This window comes from Hemiscyllium ocellatum, chromosome 9 (assembly GCF_020745735.1).
Source record: "Hemiscyllium ocellatum isolate sHemOce1 chromosome 9, sHemOce1.pat.X.cur, whole genome shotgun sequence".
NCBI lineage: Eukaryota > Metazoa > Chordata > Chondrichthyes > Orectolobiformes > Hemiscylliidae > Hemiscyllium > Hemiscyllium ocellatum.
Genome location: NC_083409.1, coordinates 23,380,299 through 23,404,421, shown reverse-complemented (window position 1 = coordinate 23,404,421; position 24,123 = coordinate 23,380,299). Strand labels below are relative to the sequence as shown.

General features: G+C 45.6%; 1 protein-coding gene across 3 annotated transcripts in view; it reads left to right on the top strand.

Annotated features, from left to right (window-relative positions):
* The window catches only part of rc3h1a (ring finger and CCCH-type domains 1a), a 115,753-nt gene that overhangs the window by 69,993 nt on the left and 21,637 nt on the right, over positions 1 to 24,123 (top strand). For all 3 annotated transcript variants that reach the window (XM_060830064.1, XM_060830065.1, XM_060830063.1), the window contains exons 8-11: positions 5,628 to 5,746; positions 14,943 to 15,055; positions 18,869 to 19,168; positions 22,979 to 23,199. In XM_060830064.1, coding sequence (XP_060686047.1) covers positions 5,628 to 5,746; positions 14,943 to 15,055; positions 18,869 to 19,168; positions 22,979 to 23,199 — 753 coding nt within the window. The remainder of the gene's footprint in view (positions 1 to 5,627; positions 5,747 to 14,942; positions 15,056 to 18,868; positions 19,169 to 22,978; positions 23,200 to 24,123) is intronic.

Sequence of the window (24,123 nt, the reverse complement as noted above, 5' to 3'; positions counted from 1 at the left end):
TGAAGGTTGCTTGAGGCTAGATTTAGCAGAGAGCTGAGATACCAGAGTATTGAATGTTGAACAAGACTACAGCAACTTGAGGTTTGGGGGTGGGGGGAATAAGATGGAAGTGGGTCTGTTGAGTCCACTGAAAAGAAAGTGAAGTTGCAAGTGGATAAGGTAGGAAGAACGTGTTTGGTATGCTTTCCTTTATTGGTCAGAGTATTGATTACAGGAGTTGGGAGGTCATGTTGCGGTTGTACAGGACATGGGTTAGGCCACTGTTGGAATATTGCGTGCAATTCTGGTCTCCTTCCTATTGGAAAGATGTTGTGAAACTTGAAAGGGTCAGAAAGGATTTACAAGAATGTTGCCAGGGTTGGAGAACTTGAGCTATAGGGAGAGGCTGAACAGGCTGGGGCTTTTCCCCGGAGCATCAGAGGCTAAGGGGTGACCTTTTTGGAGGTTTATGAAATCATGAGGTACATGGATAGGTAAATAGACAAAGTCTTTTCCCTGGAGTGGGGGAGTCCAGAGCTAGAGGGCATAGGTTTAGGGAGAGAGGGGGAAAAACAGTTGCTCCTTAGGTCCCTTTGCATTCAGAGGGTGGTGCGCAGTTGGAATGAGCTGTCAAAGGAAGTGATGGAGGCTGGTACGATTACAACACTTAAAAAGTGTCCAGATGGGTATATGAATAGGCAGGGTTTAGAGAGATATGGGCCAATTGCTGGCAAATAGGACGAGATTAGGTGAGGATATCTGATCTACATGAATGAGTAGGGGCTGAAGGGTCTGTTTCCGTGCTGTACATCTCAGAGATTTGGAGGGGACTGCTTCACTGGAGGAATGCACAGCCTGGGAGGGTAGTAGAGGTGGAAACACTCATCCTTTTAAAAAGTCAAGAATGTGTTGCTGGGAAAGCACAACAGGTCAGGCAGCATCCGAGGAGCAAGAGAATCGACGTTTTTGGCATAAGCCCTTCCTAAGGATTCATTTTCTAACTAAGGGCCTATGTCTGAAACGTCAATTCTCCCGCTCCACGGATGCTGCCTGACCTGCTGTGCCTTCCCAGCAATGCACACTCAACTCTAATCTCCAGCATCCTCAGTCTCACTTTCTCCGAACCCTTTTAAAAAGTATTTGGATGATCACTTAAAGTGTCATAGCGTACAAGGCTATGGGCCTAGTATGGGAAAGTGGGACTCAAGTAGATGGGCCAAAGAGCCTCCTTGGTACTACATGATTCTGTGAGCTTCAGAATAGCTCAGCAAGTGCAAGAGTGATGAGTGAAAAGAACTCCGTTCCATTTAAGATATAGGTTGCAGATAAGACCTTAAGACACAGGAGTGGAAGTAAGATACGGCCAGCCTGAGACGGGTTGGATGAGCTTTGGCAGTTGGAAGCTGCACCTTATTGTACCCAGTTATCAATCTTGGCATTTTCTCGAGGACTTTACAGCGAAACCTCGACGTGATCATTTTGTGCCATAAATGTGGCCGTGATGCAGTGACCTCCGTACTGCCTGAGTTCCTAACAGCTGCAGATGATAACTAATGGTGAAGGATGGCTGGCAGGAATTGTACCATCCTCAGCCCACAGCAGCTGTCAGTTCATATTTAGACCCTCTCTTTACCTTCGCTTACACACACAGCCTTCATTAAAGCCTACTTAGTATTTTGGTCACTTGACCTAAGTGACCTTTGGCTTGCTATGTTTTGTTTGATAGTCAGTTCAGTGAAACACCTTGGAAATATTTTGGTCTGCTGCAAGGAGCTGTCCCATAAGAACTAGTAGCAGAAGCAGGCAGTTCAGCTCCTTGAGCCTGCTCTACCATTTCACACAATCATGACTGATCTCATCTCGGCCTCAACTCCACTTTCCCATCCGTTCCCTATAACCCTTTAACCCAATAAGGATTAAAAGTCTATTTCCTCCTTACATTTATTCAGTATGCCAGCATTCTCTGGTAGGGAATTCCATAGATTCCTGTCCCTTTGAGAGAAATGATTCCTCCTCATCTCTGTTTTAAACCTGCTACCCTATATCCTGAAATTATGACCTCTCGCTCTAAATTTCCCCACATAGGGGAGTCATCCTCTGTCCACTTTGTCATTCCCCTTTAGCATCACCCTGCCGAAGGAAGGATGCTGTGAAACTTGAAAGGGTTCAGAAAAGATTTACACGGATATTGCTGCGATTGGAGGGTTTAAGCTATGGGGAGAGGTTGAATAGGCTGAGGCTATTTTCCCTGCAGTGTCTGAGGCTGAGGGGTGACCTTATAGAGATTTATAAAATCATGAGGGGCATGGATAAGGTAAAAAGCCAAGGTCTTTTCCCCAGAGCAGGGGAGTCCAGAAATAGAGAGATCTCGGCGACGTTTTCACGCAGAGGGTGGTGCATGTATGGAATGAGCTGCCAGAGGAAGTGGTGAAGGCTGGTACACTTACAGCATTTAAAAAAGCATCTGGATGTCTGCATGAATAGGAAGAGTTATGGGCCAAATACTGGCAAACAGGCCCAGATTAACTTAGCATATCTGTTCGACATGGGCACATTGGAACAAAGCATCTGTTTCCGTGCTGTACAATTCTACGACTCTAACTTAAATACCTCCATTATATGTGTGATCTTTGAGAAGATTTGTAGCTCAGGTTAAGGTTCTGGATGCAAGTTTGCTCACTGAACTGGAAGGGTTTTCAGGCATTTCATCACCTTACAAGGTAACATCATCAGTGAGCCTCCGGTGAACCGCTGATGGTATGTCCCACTTTCTATTTGTGTGTTCAGGTTTCTTTGGGTGGGTGATGTCATTTCCGGTTCTTTTTCTCAGAGAATGTTAGATGGGATCCAAATTGACGTGTAGAGTTCTAGTTGGAATGCCATGCTTCAAGGAATTCTCATCCGTGTCTGTTTGGCTCGTTCTTGGATGGATGTGTTGTCCCAGTCGATATAGTGTCCTTTGTCTGTTTGTAAGGATATTAGTGACAGTGAGTCATGTCTTTTTGTGGCTAGTTGATGTTCATGTATCCTAGTCTAGTTGTCTGCCTGTTTGTCCAATGTAGTGTTTGTTACAGTCGTTGCAAGGTATTTTGTAAACGGCATTCGTTTTGCTTGTTGTCTATATGGGGTCTTTTAAATTCATTAGCCGCGTCAGTGTGTTGGTAGGTTTGTGGGCTACCATGATGCCAAGAGATCTGAGTAGTCTGGAAGTCATTTCAGAGATGTCTTTGTAGGGTAAAGTGGCGAGGGATTTTGGGCACGTTATGTCTGCTTGTTTGAGTTTGTTGCTGAGGAATCGGCAGACTGTTTATATTAGGTATCTATTCGAATTGAATACGCTGCATAGGTATTTCTGTTGTTAATAGCTCCTCGGTGCTACAGTGTGTGGTAGCTCATTGAAATGTCCTAATGCAGCTCTGTTTGTGGATGTTGGGATGATTGCATCTGTAGTTAAGTATTTGGTCTGTGTGTGTTGTTTTCCTGTAGGCACAGGTTTGAAGTTCCCCGTTGAACATTTGCTCTGCTGTGAAACACCTTGGGAACACCAGGAATGGCAATTTGTTGTTCTCTTTCGTGAATTTTATGCCAGTGAGGATATTTTTGACGGTGTTGTAGGTTTCCTCTAATTTGCTTCGTTGGTGGTGACAGAGGTGTCATCCATGTAGCGGATCCAAAGTTTGGTTTGGATAGTTAGGAGAGCTGTTTTTTTCGAGTCTCTGCATTACCAACGTCTGCTAGGAACCCTGATATTGGTGATCCCATGGATGTTCCAAAGAAACACTGACACTACAAGAGCAACCAAAGATACAAACACCAGACAGCGCCAATGTCATCTGCAAAGATAACATTGTCAAGCTAGTGGACCTGTGCCTAACCACCCACTTCACATTCAAGACCTACAAACAAATCAATGGAATACCCATGGGATCGCCAGTATCAGAGTTCCTGGCAGACGTGGTAATGCAGAGACTGCAAAGCAGCTCGCCCAACCATCCATTTCAAACTTTGGATCTGCTATGTGATTGATACCTTTGTCATCACAAAACAAAGCAAATTAGAGGAAACCTACAACACCATCAATAATGTCCTCACTGGCATAAAATTCACAAAAGAGGAGGAGAACAACAACAAACTGCCATTCCTACATGTCACAGTAGAGCGAACAATCAACAGGGAACTTCAAACCTGTGTCTACAGGAAACCAACACACACGGATCAAGTACTTAACGACCGAAGCAATCATCCCAACACCCACAAAAGGAGCTGCATCAGGACATTATTTCAATGAGCTACTACACACTGCAGCACCAAGGAACTATGAAGAGCAGAAGAGAAATGCCTATACGGCATATTCAAGAAGATACCCAATAAACACAGTCCACCAATTGCTCAGCAACAAACCCAAACAAGCAGACACAACACGCCCAAATACTGTAGCCACTTTACCCTATATCAAAGGCATTTCTGAAATGACTTCCAGACTACTCAGACCTCTTGGCATCACGGTAGCCCACAAACCTACTAAAATAGTGGCTAATGAACTTGGAAGATCTTATACAGACAACAAGCAAAACTAATGTCATTATATGGTACCTTGCAAGGACTGTAATAAACACTACACTGGACAAACAGGCAGAAAACTAGCCACCAGGATACATGAACATCAACTAGCCACAAAAAGACATGGCCCACTGTCACTAATATCCTTACAAACAGACAAAGAAGGACAACACATCCATCCTAGGATGAGCCAAACAGACACGGACGAGAATTCCTTGAAGCATGGCATTCCAACCAGAACTCTATCAATAAACACATCAATTTGGATTCAATCTACCATCCTCTGAGAAAAAGAGCCGGAAATGACATCACCCACCCAAACAAACCTAAATACACAAATAGAAAGTGGGACTTATCACCAGCACTTCACCAGAGGCTGACTGTTGAGGTTACCCAGTAAGGTGCCAAAATATCTGAAAACAACCCTTGCAGCTCAATGAGCAAACTTACGGTCAGAACTTCATTCTTCTCCAATGTGGAGAGTGTAGGCCATAAATACTCAAACTTTTCCCCGTAAGGTGAGTTTTTCATCTCTGGAGCTAGTTTAGAGAACCTCCTCTGAACTGCCTCCAATACAATTGCAGTCAATCCTCCCCACCCGTGAGGATCCCATTCCTGAGAGCCTCAGCAAATGATGACATTTTGAGAATGCGGAGCTCATTTTACAATAAATGTTAAAGATAAGTTAGAAATCATGAATACGTGAGTTTTGCAGCAGATGTTGAATTTTGTTGCCACTTACGTTTGGCGTGTTCAGCAAATTCGCGAATCATGAATTTGAGATACTGAGGATTTACTGCACATCCTTCCTCGAGAGATCAGAACTGTACACTGTGCTCCAGATACGGTCTCCCCAATATCTGGCACAATTTCGACAACGCTTATATGCTCCATTCCTTCAGTAAAAATATGCCAAAATCCCATTTGTCCTCATTATGACCTGCATGAGTGCTTTCAGCCCAGGTTCCTGTCCTGTCAGTGAGAGGATTCTGGGCGTTCCTCTTGCTAAGTGAGAGTTCAATTTGCTAATTGCAATGTTCTCTATTGTTCTCTTTGTATAACTTCCTGATCTTCTGTTATTCCTGCAGATGCCCCTCCTCCAACATGGGAGCAGCTGGAATGTGGCCTGGTGGCAGTAAAGACTGTAGTGCATGGCCTGGTGGATTTTATACAGAACCACAGCAAGAAAGGCACTGACCAACAACAGGTAAGGAAACTGTGGCCAACACTGAATTTGGACTTGACACACAGTTAAAAAGCTGAATACCATAAATGCAAATACTTCTGATGATAGGTCATTGACCTGAAATGTTAATTCTCTTTCTCAACAAATGTTGGCTGATCTGAATATTTAAAGCTTTTCTTGTTTTCACAATTTGACAAGACTCCATTTTCTGGACTGGAATCATTCTCCACATTCTGTACATGGGTCAGTGGAAACGCACTTGCTTTCAGGTCTGTGCAATGATCTTTCAGCTTCACAGATCAATGTCGCATTGCTGTCGGTCAGAACTCGCTGTGCACAAATAGTCTGCTGCACACCCAACTTCAAACGGGCGCAGACCAAGCTCTTTCTGAACTCTGTCTGTGCACAGTGTTGCCTCCTTCACGGTTAAAAATCGCACAGCACCAGGTTATAGTCCAACAGGTTTATTTGGTAGCACTAGCTTTCAGAGCGCTGCTCCTTTTATCAGGTGATTGTGGAGTGTAAGGTCATAAGACACAATTTTCAGCAAAAGATTACAGCGTCATGCAACTGAAATGATACATTGAACAAATCTGGATTGTTGAGTCTTTCTTGTTTTAGAATGGGTTGCAAGTTTTGGTTCATTAATATGTAAATCCCAGAACTACTTTTAAGTCGTCATTTTTTAGATTCCCTACAGTGTGGAAACAGGCCCTTCGGCCCAACAAGTCCACACCGACCCTCCAAAGACCAACCCAGCCAGACCCATTCCCTTACATTTACCCCTGACAAAATGCACCTAACACTACAGGCAGTTTAGCACAGCCAATTCACCTAACCTGCACATCTTTGGACTGAGGGGGGAAACCGGAGCACCTGGAGGAAACCTAGGCTTCTCACCCAAACATCACCCAATCACAACACACTGCCATCCGTGCTCTCAAAACCAATCGCAACATTGTCATCAAGCCAGCAGATAAAGGAGGAGCAATCGCCATTCAAAATAACACAAATTACTGCAAATAAGTATACCAACAACTGAACAACCAGGAACACTACAGGCAACTACTGGCTGATCTGATGGAAGAACATACCTGTGAATTAAACACATTGATCAAGACTTTTGATCCAGTCCTTCAGGATTCCCTATTTGCTGTCATCCCGTGCAATATGCGTATAGGGGACTTCTCTTATCTCCTGAAGATATGCAGCGCCAACACACCTGGAGGCCTCAACGTGTCAGGCAATGTGTGAGAACCTCACTGGCTATGTTGAAGGCATCTTGAAACCCATTGTACAAGGGACCTCCAGCTTCTGTCGCAACACTACAGATTTCTCACAGAAACTCAGCACCCCCAGACTAGTCAAACCGGGAACCTTCCTCGTCACAGTGGGCGTTTCCGCTCTCTACACCAGCATCCCCCACAATGACAACACTCTGCAACCCTGTCATGTCGAACACTGTAAAACGTGTCAGTGTCAACATGGATGCCACCATTACCCTTGGGGGCACCACCCACCGTGTACGCAGCAGGTACTCATGTGACTCTGCCAACATTATCTATCTCGTGCGCTCCAGGCAAGGATGCCCTGAGGCATGGTACCTTGGCGAGACCAAACAGACGCTATGACATGGATGAATGGACTTCGCTTAACAATCAACAGACAGGGATGTTCCCTCCCAGTCGGAGAGCACTTCAGCGGTCAGGAACATTCGGCCTCGGAACTTTGGGTGTCTGTCCTCCAAGGCAAACTTCGGGATAGGCAACAGGCTGATAGCCAAGTTGAGTACCCATAAGGGTGGTCTCAACTGGGATTTTGGGTTCGTGTCACACTACAGGTGATCCCACTACTCTACACTCTCTCTCTCTTTCACACGCACGTGAGTGCATATTGACACATTCCTACATACGCACACAGACACGCTCTCTCAATTGTCCCCCTCATTCGACACCCTCCCCATCCCGACAGGCTGATACTCCATCACATCCACATACGCTGTACCAAGCTTTCACTCTCACAAACGTGCACCCTTTCACACACATGCACACTTGCTCTATGTCTCTCTCATGCTTGTGCGCACACAGAAATCTATGGGTTGAGTTTGTATTTACAGAATTATATTTGCAGATATATTCTATTTTGCTCAAAAAGTGCATAATCTGCAGGTTGTCAATATATCTAAATTCCACTAGAAAATAGAATCAGTTTGACTCAAGATTGGGTTACAGACAGACTCTAACTTCACCTTGAATGCATTGTCTGAGCTGAGATGTCACCTTATGTTACAAAACCTAAAGTTATCTTGAGAAGGTGACTTAAAGGAAGTTCTGGGATTTACATATTAATGAACCAAAACTTGCAACCCATTCTAAAGGACCAAAAACTTAACAATTCAGGTTTGCTCAATATCTCATTTCAGTTGCATGACACTAATCTTTTACTGTACGTTCTGTGTGCTATGATCTTCCACCTGATGAAAAAGTAGCGCTCCAAAAGCTAGTGCTTCCAAATAAACCTGTTGGACTATAATCCGGTGTTGTGCGGTTTTTAACTTTGTACACCCGAGTCCAACACCGACTTCTTCACATCATGTCTCCTTCACAACTTACTCAGTACCTGTTTGCAGTGATGCAGCAGAGGTGTGGAGCTCACAAGAGTGAAGTAGAAACTATATCTCACTGCTCCCTGATGTAATAACTATATTGCGTTGCTTTTATACAATGCCATCAAATAGTTGATTTTATCTTTTCAGAACCGAAGAAAATCCTACATAAGTAACTGGAGTAGGAGTAAACCATATGACCCCTGTCATTCACTTCAACCACGGCTGATTAGCAACTTTAACTTCATTTCCCTCCCACCCACCCCTCAAATCTCTTCATTTTACCCGGTTCTCCAAAATTCTCACCATCCCTGCCTTGACGTAACCTTCTGGGCTCAAGGAAATCTAAAGATTCTCAACCCTTTAAGTGTGGATGTACCTACTAGAAAAGTTGACTTACTCTTGGGAAATAAGGCGGGGCAGGTGACTGAGGTGTCAGTGGGGAGCACTTTGGGGCCAGTGACCATAATTGTATTTGTTTTAAAATAATGATGGATAAGGATAGACCAGATCTAAAAGTTGAAGTTCTAATTTGGAGAAAGGCCAATTTTGACAGTAACAGGCAAGAACTTTTGAAAGCTGATTGGGGGCAGATGTTCGCAGGTAATGGGATGGCTGGACAATGGGAAGCCTTCAGAAATGAGATAACGAGAATCCAGAGAAAGTACATGCCTGTTTTGGTGAAAGGAAAGGCTGGTAGGTATAGGGAGTGCTGGATGACTGAAGAAATTGAGGGTTTAGTTAAGAAAAGAAGGAAGCATATGTCAGGTATTGACAGGATAGATCGAGTGAATCTTTAGAAGAGTATAAAGGCAGTAGGAGTATACTTAAGAGGGAAATCAGGAGGGCAAAAAGGGGACATGAGATAGCTTTGGCAAATAGAATTAAGGAGAATCCAAAGGGTGTTTACAAATACATTAAGGACAAAGAGTAACTAGGGAGAGAATAGGGCCCCTCAAAGATCAGAAAGGCGGCCTTTGTGTGGAGTTGCAGAAAGTGGGGGAGGTACTAAATGAGTATTTTGCATCAGTATTTACTGTGGAAAGGGATATGGAAGATATAGACTGTAGGGAAATAGATGGTGATATCTTGCAAAATGTCCATATTACAGAGGAGGAAGTGCTGGATGTCTTAAAACGGTTAAAGATGGATTAATCCCCAGGACCTGATCAGGTGTACCCTAGAATTCTGTGGAATGCTAGAGAAGTGATTGCTGGGCCCCTTGCTTAGATATTTGTATCATCGATAATCACAGGTGAGGTGCCAGAAGACCAGAGGTTGACTAATGTGGTGCCACTGTTTAAGAAGGGCAGTAAAAACAAACCAGGGAAGTATAGACCAGTGAGCCTGACCTCGGTGGTGGGCAAGTTGTTGGAGGGAATCCTGAGGGACAGGATGTACATGTATTTAGAAAGGCAAGGACTGATTAGGGATAGTCAACATGGCTTTGTGCATGGGAAGTCATGTCTCACAAACTTGATTGAGTTTTTTTGAAGAAGTAATAAAGAGAATTGATAAAGGCAGAACGGTAATGTGATTTATATGGACTTCAGTAAGGCATTTGACAAGGTTCCCCTTGGGAGACTAATTAGCAAGGTTTAGATCTCACGGAATACAAGGAGAATTGGCCAATTGTATACAGAACTGCCTCAAAAGTAGATGACAGGGTGGTGGTGGGGGGTTGTTTTTCAGACTGGAGGCCTGTGACCAGTGGAATGCCACAAGGATCGGTGCTGGATCCTCTACTTTTTGTCATTTACATAAATGATTTGGATGCGAGCATAAGAGGTACAGTAGTAAATTTTCAGATGACACCAAAATTGAGGGTGTAGTGGACCGCAAAAAGGGTTACCTCAGATTGCAACAGGCTCTTGACCAGATGGGCCAATGGGCTGAGAAGTGGCAGATGGAGTTTAATTCAGACAAATGCGAGGTGCTGCATTTTAGGAAAGCAAATCTTAGCAGGACTTATACACTTAATGGTAAGGTCCTAGGGAGGTTTGCTGAACAGAGAGACATTGGCGTGCAGGTTTGTAGCTCCTTGAAAGTGGAGTCACAGGTAGACAGGGTAGTGAAAAAGGCGTTTAGTATGCTTTCCTTTATTGATCAGAGTATTGAAAACAGGAGTTGGGAGGTCATGTTGCAGACATAGTTGAGGCCACTGTTGGAATATTGCATGCAATTCTGGTCTCCTTCCTATCGGAAAGATGTTATGAAACCTGAAAGGATTCATAAAAGATTTACAAAGATGTTGCCAGGCTTGGAGGATTTGAGCTATAGGAAGAGGCTGAACAGACTGGGGCTGTTTTCTCTGGAGGGTGACCTTAAGAGGTTTACAAAATTATGAGGGGCATGGACAGGGTAAATAGACAAAGTCTTTTCCCTGGGGTCAGGGAGTCCAGAACTAGAGGGCATAGGTTTAGGCTGAGAGGGGATAGACCTATGGGGCAACTTTTTCACGCAGAAGGTGGTAGGTGTATGGAATAAGCTGCCAGAGGAAGTGGTGGAGGCTGGTACAATTGCAACATTTAAAAAGCATCTGGATGGGTATATAAATAGGAACGGTTTGGAGGGATATGGACTGGGTGTTGTCAGGTGGAAGTAGATTGAGTTGGGATATCTGGTCGGCAAGGTCGGATTGGACCGAAGGGTCTGTTTCTGTGCTGTACATCTCTATGACTCCAAGTGAAGAAGCGACTCTCATCAGTCCTGTCCCCCTTAACCTTAGGCTGTTAGCCTGTGTTCTGGATTCCCGCCAGCAGACGAAACCGTTTCTATGTCAAGCTCCTTCAGGAATCTCGCATGTTTCAAGGAGACCCCTCTCATTTAGTTCTCATCTCTGGTTAATCCAGTGAACCTTTTTGTTTTACCACCAGCAAGAAGTATAAGACTAACTGCTCACAGAATCCCAAGTGTGGCTCCACCTATGAAATTGTGCAGTCAATCTGATCCAAATATTGAGTGATTGGTTTTAGTTCCTATATATGAAGAAAGAATGTTCCTTTTATAGAATTCCTTTCACGTCATTGGGATGATCCAAAGCATTAGAACTTAGTTTTGTAATGTAGGAAATTGCAAAAAATCAAATTGCGCACATATATTACGAGCATAATTATAAATCGTTTGTGGTGTGTTGATTGAAGGAATAAATATTGACCAAGCTGGCTCATTCATAAAGTCAGGAAGTGTGGGATACAGGGAGATTTGGCTATCTAGATTCAGAATTGGTTGGCTGACAGAAGGCAGAGTGGTTGTAGATGGAAAGTATCCTGCCTGGAAGACTGTGTTGAGTGGGGTCCCACAGGGCTCTTGTTCTTGGGCCTCTGCTGTTTGTAGTTTTTATAAATGACTTGGATGAGGAGGTTGAGGGTGGATTAGTAAAGTTGCAGATGACACCATGGTTGGAGGTGTCATCGATAGTATCGAGGGCTACTGCAGGCTGCAGTGCGACATGGACAGAATGCAGAGCTGGGCTGAGAAATGGCAGATGGAGTTCAACCTGGATAAATGCGAAGTGATGCATTTTGGAAGGTTGAATTTGAATGCTGAATATAGGATTAAAGACAGGATTCTTGGCTGTGTGGATGAACAGAGGGATCTGGGTGTGCAAGTACATCCTTCAAAGTTGCCACCCAAGTGGATAGGGTTGTTAAGAACACATATAGTAGTTTTGGCTTTCATTAACAGGGAGACTGAGTTTAAGAGCCATGACATTTTGCTGCAGCTCTACAAGTCCCTGGTGTGACCACACTTGGAATACTGTGTCCAGTTCTGGTCGCCCTACTTTCAAAAAGATACAGGGGCTTTGGAGAGGGTGCAAAGAAGGTTTCCCAGGATGCTGCTTGGACTGGAGGGCTTGCTTTATGAAGAAAGGTTGAATAAGCTCAGACTTTTCTCTCTGGAGAGGAGGAGGAAGAGAGGAGACTTGATCGAGGTGTACAAAATAATGAGAGGAATAGATAGATTCAATAGCCAGAGACTTTCCCCAGGGCAGGATTGACTCGTATGAGGGGTCATAGTTTGAAGATATTAGGACGAAGGTATAAAGGAGACCATCAGAGGTAGGTTCTTTACACAGAGAGTTCTGAATGCGTGGAATGCGTTGCCAGCGGTGGTGGGGAAGCAGAGTCATTAGGGACATTTAAGTGACTGATGGACATGCACATGGATAGCAGAGAGTTGAGGGATGCGTAGGTTAAGTTACTATATTTTACATTAGGATTAAATCTCGACACAGCATCGTGGGCCAAGGGCCTGTTCTGTGCTTTACTTTTCTATATTCTATGACCATGTGATTTGCTCATATGGAACTGAGGGCAGGTGGGAAGCTCTGTTTAACATCTCATCCAACAATACAGCACTCCCTCTGGACTGCGTGGGAGCATCAGCCCATGTTGAGCATCTCAAATTACACTCCTACCACTGGCAATGCCTGCCTCAAAAAATGAGCTGAGGCTAGCTCAGTTGATGGCTTGCAGAAATCCCACTCTGTTACTGCCATGGTTAAACCAGGGTGGCACAGTGGTTAGCATTGCTGCTGCACAGCACCAGGAACCAGCTTCGATTCCAGTCTCGGGTGACTCTGTGGAGTTTGCACATTCTCCCTGTGTGTGTGGGTTTCCTCTGGGTGCTCCTGTTACCTCCTACAATCAAAAGAGATGCAGCTTAGTTGAATTGGCCATGATAAATTGCCCATAGTGTAAATTAGGGGTAAACGTAGAGTCATAGGGTTGGGGAATGGGTTTGTGTAGGATACTCTGCAGATGTTCAGTGTGGACTTGATGGGCCAAAGGGCCTTTTTCCATGCTGTTAGGGATTCCATGAAACCATCAGTACCAGAATGCTTCTATAGTTTGAGCGGCTATGTGATAAAATGAAGAAGCTGGGAAAATTTGCCTTTAAGCAGAGAAGGCCAAGAGGAATTTAATGGGAATCTTGACCTTTTTGGTGGATTAAATTTTCTTTTAAAAATCTCTGAAGACTGGATGACAAGGCAGAGGCAATGGCCTAACGGTATAATTGCTGGACTGTTAATCCGGAGACCGAGGTCCTGTTCTGGGGGCCTGGGTTCAAATCCTATTGGTTCAATAAAAAGAAAATCTGGAATTAAGAGTCTAATGATGACCGTGAAACCATTGTTGATTGTTGGAAAAATCCTCTGGTTCACTTATTCCCTTGTAGGAAAGGAAAGTGCTGTCTGACAAAGAAGTGACTCTAGACCCACAGCAATGTGTTTGAGTCTTAACTACTCTCTGGGGTGAGCACCAATTGTTGGCCTAAGTAGCAATGCCCTCATCCCGTGAATGAATGCATTTTTTAAAAAAAATCAGAGGGTGTAGATTTAAGGCTTGAAACAATAAATGGTTCGGAATTGAAGTGAATTTCCCTGATACGTTGCGGATACGAATTACTTCAAAAGGGAATTGGCTAATGCTTGGAGGGGAAAGCCAGTCTCTGGTACGTAAAAAGAGCATCTCTGGATTTTCTTTGAAAAAGCCATCGCAGACTCAATCAGAATAGTCTACTCGTGTACTGTTTTGAGAGTCTGTGAGATGTGAACCACCTCGGAGGCGATGGCGGTGTAACCAAGCCATGGCTGGCATTCTGTTCTTGGGCATCCCCTCCAAGTACTCCACTCATTATTTACATGAGAGTCCTTACATGGTGGTCTCTGGTCTGCTGTTTTACCATGAATGTTTGTGACAGCCAAGCCAGGCCCCCCCCCCCTCTACTGTATCCCAATGCAATCTCCTCTACATTGGGGCAACTGGATGCCTACTCGCAGAGCGCATGAGACAGCATCTCTGGGACACCTGCACCAAACATCCCCACCGCCCTGTGGCTGGGCACTTCAACTCTCCCTCCCACTCTGCCAAGGACATGCAGGTCCTGGGCTGCCTCCATTGCCACTCTTTTACCACCTGATGCCTGAAGGAAGAATGCCTTATCTTCCACCTCGGGAGCCCCCAACCATCAGTGTGGATTTCACCAGTTTCCTCATTTTCCCTCTCCCCACCTTATCCCACTTCCAACTCAGCACCACCCTCATGACCTGTTCCACCCGTCCATCTTCCTTCCCACCTATCCACTCCGCCTTCCTCTCCGACCTATTGCCTTTACCCCCACCTCCATCCAGCTATTGCACTCTCAGCTACCTTCCCCCTCCACACCTCCCCCCGCAGCCCCACACTCCCCTCCCATTTATCTCTCCACCTCCAGGCACCCAGCCTCATTCTTGACAAAGGGCTCATGCCTGAAACGTCGATTTTCCTGCTGCTCAGATGCTGCCTGACCTGCTGTGCTTTCCCAGTGCCACACTCTAATCTCCAGCATCTGCAGTCCTCACTTTCACCTAGGCCCTCCTCTTATACAAGTATCCAGAAGCATTAATCCAGTCAGGGCCCCCTTTGGGGGATTTGGTATCTCTCTAACCCTTTAACAACCCAGAAATGTCGTGTTTGTGTGCGCGTGTGCAGGAGAGAGATTCACTCACCTAAGGGAATGCTAAGGCTGCTTTCTGCGATGCCTGGTTCTCTGAACAAAGACATATTAGTGCTACAGGCTCTGTACCTCCAAGTCAAGCTTTCTCTTTTTGTTTTGTTCACAACGCAGTCAGCACAGAGCAGCAAATACAAAACGAGCATGTGCCGGGACCTGAGACAGCGGGGAGGCTGTCCTCGAGGAGCCAGCTGCACCTTCGCCCATTCCCAGGATGAACTTGAAAAGTAAGTGGCCTCCCAGTTCCTACTTTACCCCTACCACGATGCTGGGGGTGGGCTGCTCACTGAGGGTGCAGCATCGGCACTTCATCAAGGAGCATTTGATGCTGATTGTTCCCCACAGCTCCCAGACATAATCCAAAGTTACAACATCAGAAACAGTCAGTGTTTGCCCCATTAGGAACTAATCGTGTATCCCTTCAGAATAGATATGTAAGGAATCATTACTCCCTCATATTTCATTCCCCCACCGGTGTCTGTCATATCACTCCCCATATTTCACTCCTCGGTAAGTGCTCATCATGTCACTCCACTTCCACTTCATCCCCTCCCCTGTCAATCCCAGTTATCCAGTGCTTGTCATGACATGCTCTTCCACTTCATTCTCCCACTGCATCCCACCATATCATTCCCCACCGATCTTTGCCAAGCCATTGTACCATTTCATTTCTCAGTCAGTGTCCAGGTATATTTATAAAGCGTTTGTGAGATCATCAAAAAGGCTTGTCTGTTTTTTTCACACATGGCTTTTCCCGTATTTGCTGCCCATCCCTGATCCCTCCCCACATCTTCTGTGCTACCTGTCTCTCTACAATCTTTGTATCATCCTTCATCTAGATACACATGCGCGCGCGTGCACACACACGCACTCTCTCTCTCACACCCACCCTCCACACACATTTCCCCCCCTCTCCACCCACACACACACACACACACACACACACACACACACACACACACACACACACACACACACACACTCTCGCTCCCCCTCTCCCCACACACACACACACATTCCCCCTCTCTCCACAGACACACTCCCCCTCTTCCCCCCCCCCCCCCCCAACAAACGCGCACACACACACACACTATCTCACTCTCTCACTCTCTCAACACACGTGTGCGCACATGTGCACTCTCTCAACACATCCACACCCACATGCACACATACGTTTGTCGGATGAATTTGTACTTGCAGATTTACATTGTACTTGGCTGAAAAACTACATGAATCCATGCAAGACTCTGTTAACTCACTTTTTAGATTAGAATCAGTCTAAACATTATGGCACAGACAGGGAACACGCGGTTCACACTTTCAATATATTATCTGGCTGACACCAATTGTTACATTTAACTTGAGAATGTAACTTTAAAAAGCATTTGGTGACTTACATATGAAATAAGTGAAGCTATCAACAAACAATCAAGGTATTGTTCAATGTATAATTTCAGTTACACTGTAAACTTTTGCTATAAATTCTGTCTTACACTTGTGTACTCCACACCACTTGATGAAGGAGCAGTGTTCCGAAAGCTAGTGCTTCCAATTAAACTTATTGGACTATAACCTGGTATTGTGTGATTTTTAACTTTTTCCACCCCAGTCCAACACTAGCATGGGGCGGCACGGTGGCTCAGTGATTAGCACTGCTGCCTCACAGCACCAGGGTCATAGGTTCGATTCCCACCTATCTGTGTGGAGTTTGCACATTCTCCGTGTGTCTGCGTTAGTTGTCTCCGGGTGCTCCGGTTTCCTCCCACAATCCAAAGATGTGCAGGTCAAGTGAATTGGCCATGCTGTATTGCCCACAGTGTTAGATGTGTTAGTCGGGGTAAATATAGGGTTGGGGAATGGGTTTGGGTGGGTTTCTCTTCGGAGGGACAGTGAGGACTTGTTGGGCCGAAGGGCCTGTTTCCGCACTGTAGAGAATCTAATCTAATCTCCAGTTCATCTAGATCATTAGTGTATAAAGTGAAAATTTGTGGTGGTAATACTGAACCTTGTGGAACACACCGGCTGCCATCCCAAGAAAGACCATTTTATCCCCACCCTCTGCTTTCTGCCAGACAGCCAAGCTTCTATCCATGCTAGCACCTTGCCTCTAACACCATGGGTCCTTCTCTTACTCAGTGGCCACCTGTGTGGCATTCTTGAAGTCTATGTAGATAATAACATCCATTGGCTCTCCTTGGTCTAACCTGCTTGTTACTTTCTCAAAGAATTCTAACGGATTTGTCTGACATGACCTACCCTTGATGAAACCATGCTGACTTTGCCGTATTTTACCATGCACTTCCAAGTATTCAGAAATCTCATCCTTCGCAAAGGATATCAGGATCTTATCCATGACCAAGGTTAAGCTAATCAGCCTGTAGTTTTCCATCTTTTGCCTTAACTCCTTTTTTTTAAACAGGGATGACATGCTAGCGATTTTCCAGTCTTCCGGGATCCCGATTCCTGAAAGATCACCACCTAATGGCTCTGCTATCCCTTTAGCTAATTCCTTGGAACGTTGGGGTGTAGTCCATCTGGTCCAGGTGATTTAACCACCTTCGGGCCTTTCAGTTTTTCTCGCACCACCATACTCAGCTTTGCCCCTTTACTCTCTTGAATTTTTGGGATATTATTCGTATCTTCCACCATGAAAACCGATGCGAAGTAATTCACCATTTTCTTGTTTCCCCACTATTATCTCTCCAGCATCATTTTCCAGCGGCCCAGTGTCCACTCTTGCCAGTCTCTTTTGCCCTGTACGTAGCTAAAGAAGCTCTTAGATTTTTATATTACTGGCTAGCTTACCCTCCTATTTAATCTTCTTCCTTATTTCTTTTCTAGTTGCCCTCTGTTAGTCTTTGTAACCCACCCCCCAGTGCTCTGGTTTCCCACTGCCCTTCGCCACATTTAAATGCTTTCTCTTTTACCTTTATGCTGACACTGACTTCCCTAGTCCGCCATGGTTGCCTCATCCTCCCTATACCGAGTTGCTTTTTCATCGGGATGGATCTCTGCTGTGTCTCCCAAATTACTCTCAGAAACTCCTGCCATTGCTGTTCCACTATCTTTTTCTGTTCTCATCTCCAAGTCGGTTCTACCCAGCTCCTCCCTCCCTCCCTCATGCCTCTGTAGTTGCCTTAATTCTATCTTCTCCCTCTCAGATTGCAGAGTAAATTCAATCATGTTATGATCACTGTTTCCTAAGAGTTCCTTCACCTTAGCCAGTCAGATCACAGGCATCTTAGAGGTCACTTTTCAGTTTCCCCTCAAAGCCTCTTGCTTTCCCAGACTGCTCCCTGTTTGCTCTCACTCAGCTCCTGTTCCGAAGTGCACTGATCCTTGTCTGTCAATCAGATGACAGATGCTTGCAATAGTATGGTGTTTAAATATAACTTTTGTTACCATGACCCGTACATTTTTTCGCCCCACTTAGATTTCACTCACTGCACCTGGTGAGAGTTTTGGATTTAGGACCGACTGCAAGGCACTGATTTCTGGTCAGAACCCCAATTTAACTCCAAATGTGAGAAACCCAAGTCTGCAGAACATCAGCAAACAGACAGTTTATAATGAAATATGAGAATGATGGAGACTTACCCTGAAATAGCAGGGGATCTTCTTCCTTTTCATCTTCTGAATCCCCGTTAAACCTGATGCTTCATGCTGCATGATAAATTTTCAGGGCCAGAAATGTTCCCTATTGTCACCTTATGTGCTGTCTCTTGCATCCCTCACTCTCTATCTCGCTCTCTGACTGCATCTCTCTGGCACTGCCCCTCTCCCTGGCACTGATTTGAATTGGTCTGATTGAGTGGGTCAGGCTAGTTGCTGACTGTACTGAGTTACATCATTTAACTTCTCTGATGTGTCTGTCTCTCTCTCCCCCTCTCTGTCTGTCTCTCTCTCTCCCTCTCTGTCTGTCTGTGTCTCTGTCTGTCTCTCTGTCTCCTCACCCCATCTCTCTCTGTCTGTCTCTCTCTCTCTCTCTCTCCGTCTCTCTCCTGCCGCCCCCCCGGTCTGTCTGTGTCTTTGCCCACCAGGTTTCGCATGCGGAACAAGAGGTTAGCAGCCGGTCGGCCCCTCAGCCAGTCCCTAACCCAGCTCAGCAAGGTCGGAGGGGTGCTGTCAGTCACGTCCAACACTTTATCAGACGAGGGTTCCTTGGAAACTGGCACGAAGCCTGTGTCCATTCAGAACGGCATGGTGGCAGCGAGCAGCAGCATTGCACAGCTGATCTCCCGTGGCACCGACTGTGCCTACGACCTCACCATGAAGTCTGGCAAGATGAGTGACATGAGCATGAGTGCACCGGGATCGGTGTCGGGGTCGCCACCTGACTCGTAAGGAAACCCTTTTAAAAAATCTTCACTGTAAAATGCTCTTAACATGGCCGCGGGCTCCATCACCTGTTATAGCCATCAGGACTCTCTGTGCCACCTCTGGAGGTTGTCCTACAATCCCGGCCGGGACACTGATCCCAGGTCCTGGTGGTGCTCCTGGCAAGGGCTTCGAGCCCGCCACCTGGAAGTCGGTTTATGAGCCCTGATGGACCCTTTTTTTGTCCTGGGCTTTGCCTGCAACACCGTACCGTTCCCCACCTGTTCCATTCACTCTGTCCCAGAGCCTGGGTGGAGGGAGTTGATCTGCCTCTGTGGTTTAATCATTGAATTATTACAGCATGGAAGGAAGCCGTTCAGTCTGTTCTGTCCACGCTAGTTCCCTGTGAGAGTTATTTATCTCGTAGCTCTGTGAACCTTTTCAAATAATTATTTGATTCTGGTTTTGAAGCTCATGATTTAACCTGCCTGTGTGACGGGGTATTCCAGATTCTGAGCGCTCCCCACGTCCAAGTGTTTTCCTCTTACTAAAGAATTTCATATGAGGATTAGTCATTCACATTGCAATTTTACAGGAGGTTTTCAAGCTGAGAAAACCATCAAAAGAGGGAGATTGCATTTATAGAGTACCTTTCACAACCTCAAGCCTCCCAAATACGATCTGCAGTTTAATGAATTGTCACCACTGCAGCAACTGCTCTTTACACAACAGGTTCCCACAAACAGCCACAGGAAAACCAGATGCTGTAATCTTGGCAGTTTTGGTTGAGGTCGAGGTATTTGTTCAGGTCACCAGGGAGACCTCTTGCCACCACTCGTTAGGAACTAGTATCATGGCATGTTTGATATCAACCTGAGAGGTCAGAAATGGCATCCAGGCTTTCGCTGGACTGTCTCCGTCTAGTTTGGGAGCTGTGCTCACAACATCATGATTCAGAAACTGGAGAGAGTGCTCCACCAAGCCGCAGGTTGCATTTGCTGGATGAGAGAAAATAGTAAATTACACAAGAGCTGTGTGCTGAGGATTTTGAGGGGTAACTCTGAGCTTGGAGTAATCACTGAACCCGCGTCTGTGCACATTCAGATGGGCTGAGAATGTAAATGAGAGTCAGCTAGCAGACATAGTTAATGAATTAGTAACCCAGGCCTGTGTGGGATGATAAGATGGATGGGGTTGGGGTGGCGTTGTGAAGGTGTCAGCATCAATAGCTGGTGAACTGAGGGACTAAAAACCTTGATGTTCTGACAAGATGAGGGAGAGAGACATGGTTCACAGTTAACTAATGATGGAATTATTTCTCCCCCACATATGTTGATTAACCTTCTTTCAGATTTCAAGGTAATCAAAATTGTCTCACAGCACCAGGGTCCCAGGTTCAATTCCATCCTTGGGTGACATTCTCCCCGTGTCTGTGTGGGTTTCCTCCAGGTGCTCTGGTTTCCTCCCACAGTCCAAAGATGTGCCGGTCAGGTGAATTGGCCATGCTAAATTGTCCCGTAGTGTTTTTTTTTAGATTAGATTACTTACAGTGTGGAAACAGGCCCTTCAGCCCAACAAGTCCACACCGACCCGCCGAAGCGACAACCCACCCATACCCCTACATATACCCCTTACCTGACACTACGGACAATTTAGCATGGCCAATTCACCTGACCCGCACATCTTTGGACTGTGGGAGGAAACCGGAGCACCCGGAGGAAACCCACGCAGACACGGGGAGAACGTGCAAACTCCACACAGTCAGTCACCCGAGTCGGGAATTGAACCCAGGTCCCTGGCGCTGTGAGGCAGCAGTGCTAACCACTGTGCCACCGTGCCGCCCTGTGTTAGGTGCATTAGTCAGAGGGAAATGGGTCTGGGTGGGCTATTCTTCGGGGAGGGTTAGTATGGACTGGTTGGGCCGAAAGGTCTGTTTCCACACTGTAGGAATCTAATCTTAAAAAAAAGACTGAATGTAAGCATGAGTGGTTGAATCAGTCCGCAATGTCAGACTGGAGCTGCTGGGCTTGTTGGAGGTGGGGAGTGCTGACCAAGGGCAAGTGAGAATTGTTGAGAGTCAGGTTACCAGGGACATAGTGCTGTAGTTTCTTATGGAAGCCAGGTTCCTTGCCTGCATTCTTTTTGTTTCTTTGTCTGATGACAATCACATTCTTCTCAAACCAAAATGTCATAAGTGGTATTTCAACAAGTTTCTTTGGATTATTAGCCCCAACTTCCAGCATCTGCAGTCCTCACTTTCTCCAAACTTCCAGATTGCCAATAGCAAACCTACTGTGCTTTCAATCCCCAGTATAATATTATAAGCAGTGAGCTTTATCACTAATGACTGTAATGTCTTGAGCTGAGGACTCGCCATCCCAGTCTTGGGTCAATCTCTTGGCATTGTTTAGCATGAGAACAGGATAGTTCTCTCTGATGTCCTCATCAGCATTTATCCAGCAGTCGACATAACCGAAGTATTATCAGCGCATGATACAAACAAGGATTTGGAGGCCACTCAGCCTTTCAAACTTGCTCTGCTGTTCACTAAGATCATGGCTGACCTGATTTTGACTTCAGCTCCCAATTCCTACATATCCTTCATCATCTATCATCCCTTTGGTTCTACAGAATCTCCCCACTTCTGCCTTTAAATATTTTAAGATTCTACAGTCACTACCTTTTGAGGAAGGGAATTCTAAAGACTCAGCCGGCTGAGAGAGGGTATGATTCCTCATCCCTGTTGTAAATGGGTGACCCTTCATTTTTAATGACCCCTGATTCTAGTTAAAGAATTATTATTTGAATTCATTACTTTACTTTACCAAGGCACAGTGAAAAGTTTTATTACCTCTTCCAGGCTTATAGTCTTGCTGTAGCATATTGCTTCATGCAAAATGGCAATGCACTGCCTACTTTTCAAGGGTGATCACACTTTATTGGTGGACAGGTACTTAGGCACTAAATTGACAAAAGCTGCTTTAGAACTGCAGGGGTCTTCCTTTATCTTGTAGCTAACGATGGGCTGTAATGAGTGTCCCTGCTAGCAATCACCCATATCCCAAAAGCAAAGAAATGCTTTCAAGAGCAGGATAAGTGTCAGTCAAACCTCCAACACTGTTCAAGTCCCAGACTGTACCTAAGGTTTCCTGATGAAAGGCTTATGCTCGAAACGTCGAATTCTCTATTCCTGAGATGCTGCCTGGCCTGCTGTGCTTTGACCAGCAACACATTTGCACCTAAGGTTTTAATGTCCGTGTTTAGTTACCACAGGAGTGGTGAGGAGCAGTTTCTCTGCAACATGATGCTAGCTGCATAGATCCTGCACAAACAGTCCCTATATCTCCAAAACAGAAACACACTAAAGCTGTCTGCTGTGCCATTTTCCAATCCCTGCTATACCCTGACAAGATCACGCTCATGCATTGACTCCTAATGTTAGTCAATCCACGGTATCCAATGGGTCCACAAGACCCATTGAGGTACTAGTTTCAATCTTGAGGTGAGTCATTGTCACCTTCTCCCAGTGAGCTGTGAGCCACTCACTGCCTTATCGACTGATTGTTGTCAAAAGCATTAAAATGACCCCGAGGCAGTTTTGTGACCTGAGAAGGCGGTTGCGTACGAGGTTCTGACTGCGACGGCTCTAACTGACAAGTTGATCACTAGTTTTGTGTGAGAATGCTGCAGGATGTGGAGCAGAGGAGGAGAAATGGGAGTGGAATGTGGACTGGACTCCCCCTGCACCCCTGATTTGCTCTTCCTCTACTGTCAAAAGTGAATCTCTCCCAGTCAGCTCAAGCTCATCCTCTGTCTTCCCTTTCCCTCAGCAGGATGGAAATGTCCCAGAAGAATACTCTTGGTGCCTTGCCCATCAATACCCTGTCTGTGCCACCCCGGATCAGTGCAGAGATGCCACCCATGCCAGTCTCCAAGCCAATTCAGATGGTACCGCGGGGTTCGCAAATGTACCCACCTGCTCAGCAACCGGACGTATACTACCAGGACCCGCGGAGCTCTGCAACTTCGTATGAGGCTGCGCAGTATCCACCAAGTGAGTAGTCTCCCCTTGTGAAAATATTCACGAGATCCAGAGAATGGTGAGGGAGGGAAAGGTCAGTCACAGGTTTTCAAGAGAGTGGATCAACCAATCCTGGACGTGACTGAGATTACTGGATTTTCGCAGAACCAGCACATTGCAGGTGCATAAAAATGGCGCCTACATCAGAAGGGCGGTAGCCATGGGTGACTGGTGCACAATTTGGAGAGTGGGTATTGGGGAGAGGCACTAATCCTTGTTACTTGTCAGATTAATGGGAAAAGATGTCTTCCGTTCTGAGGTTTTTGAGAAGCAGTATCACTCCCTTGTGTTCCACGCTGCGACCACAAGGTGGTGCTGTTGTTGCAGTTGGCTCCTTTACAAAGCCACAACAGCTCTGAGTCACAGAACTGAACAGCATGGAAACAGACCCCTCGGTCAAACTCGTCCATGCTGAACAGGTATCCTCAACTAATCTAGCCCCATTTGTCAGCATTTGGCCCATATCTGTCCCTGTTCACCTACCCATCCAGATGCCTTTTAAATGTTGCAATTGTATTAGCCTCCACCACTTCCTCTGGCAGCTCATTCCATACATGCACCACCCTCTGTGTGAAAAAGTTGCTCCTTGGGTCCCTTTTTAAATCTTATCCATCTCACCCTCAACCGTGCCGTCTTGTTTTGGACTCCCCTACCCCATGGAAAAAATATTGGCTATTCACCCTATCTATGCCCCTCATGGTTTTATAAACTTCTATAAGGTCACCCCTCAGCTTCCGAATGCTCAATAGCCCCAGCCTAATCAGCCTCTCCCTATAGTTCAAAGCCTTCAACCCTGGCAATATCCTTGTAAATTTTGTCCAAACTCTTTCCAGTTTCACAACATCCTTCCAATAGCAGGGAGACCAGAATTGAATGCAGTATGCCAAAACTGCCCTA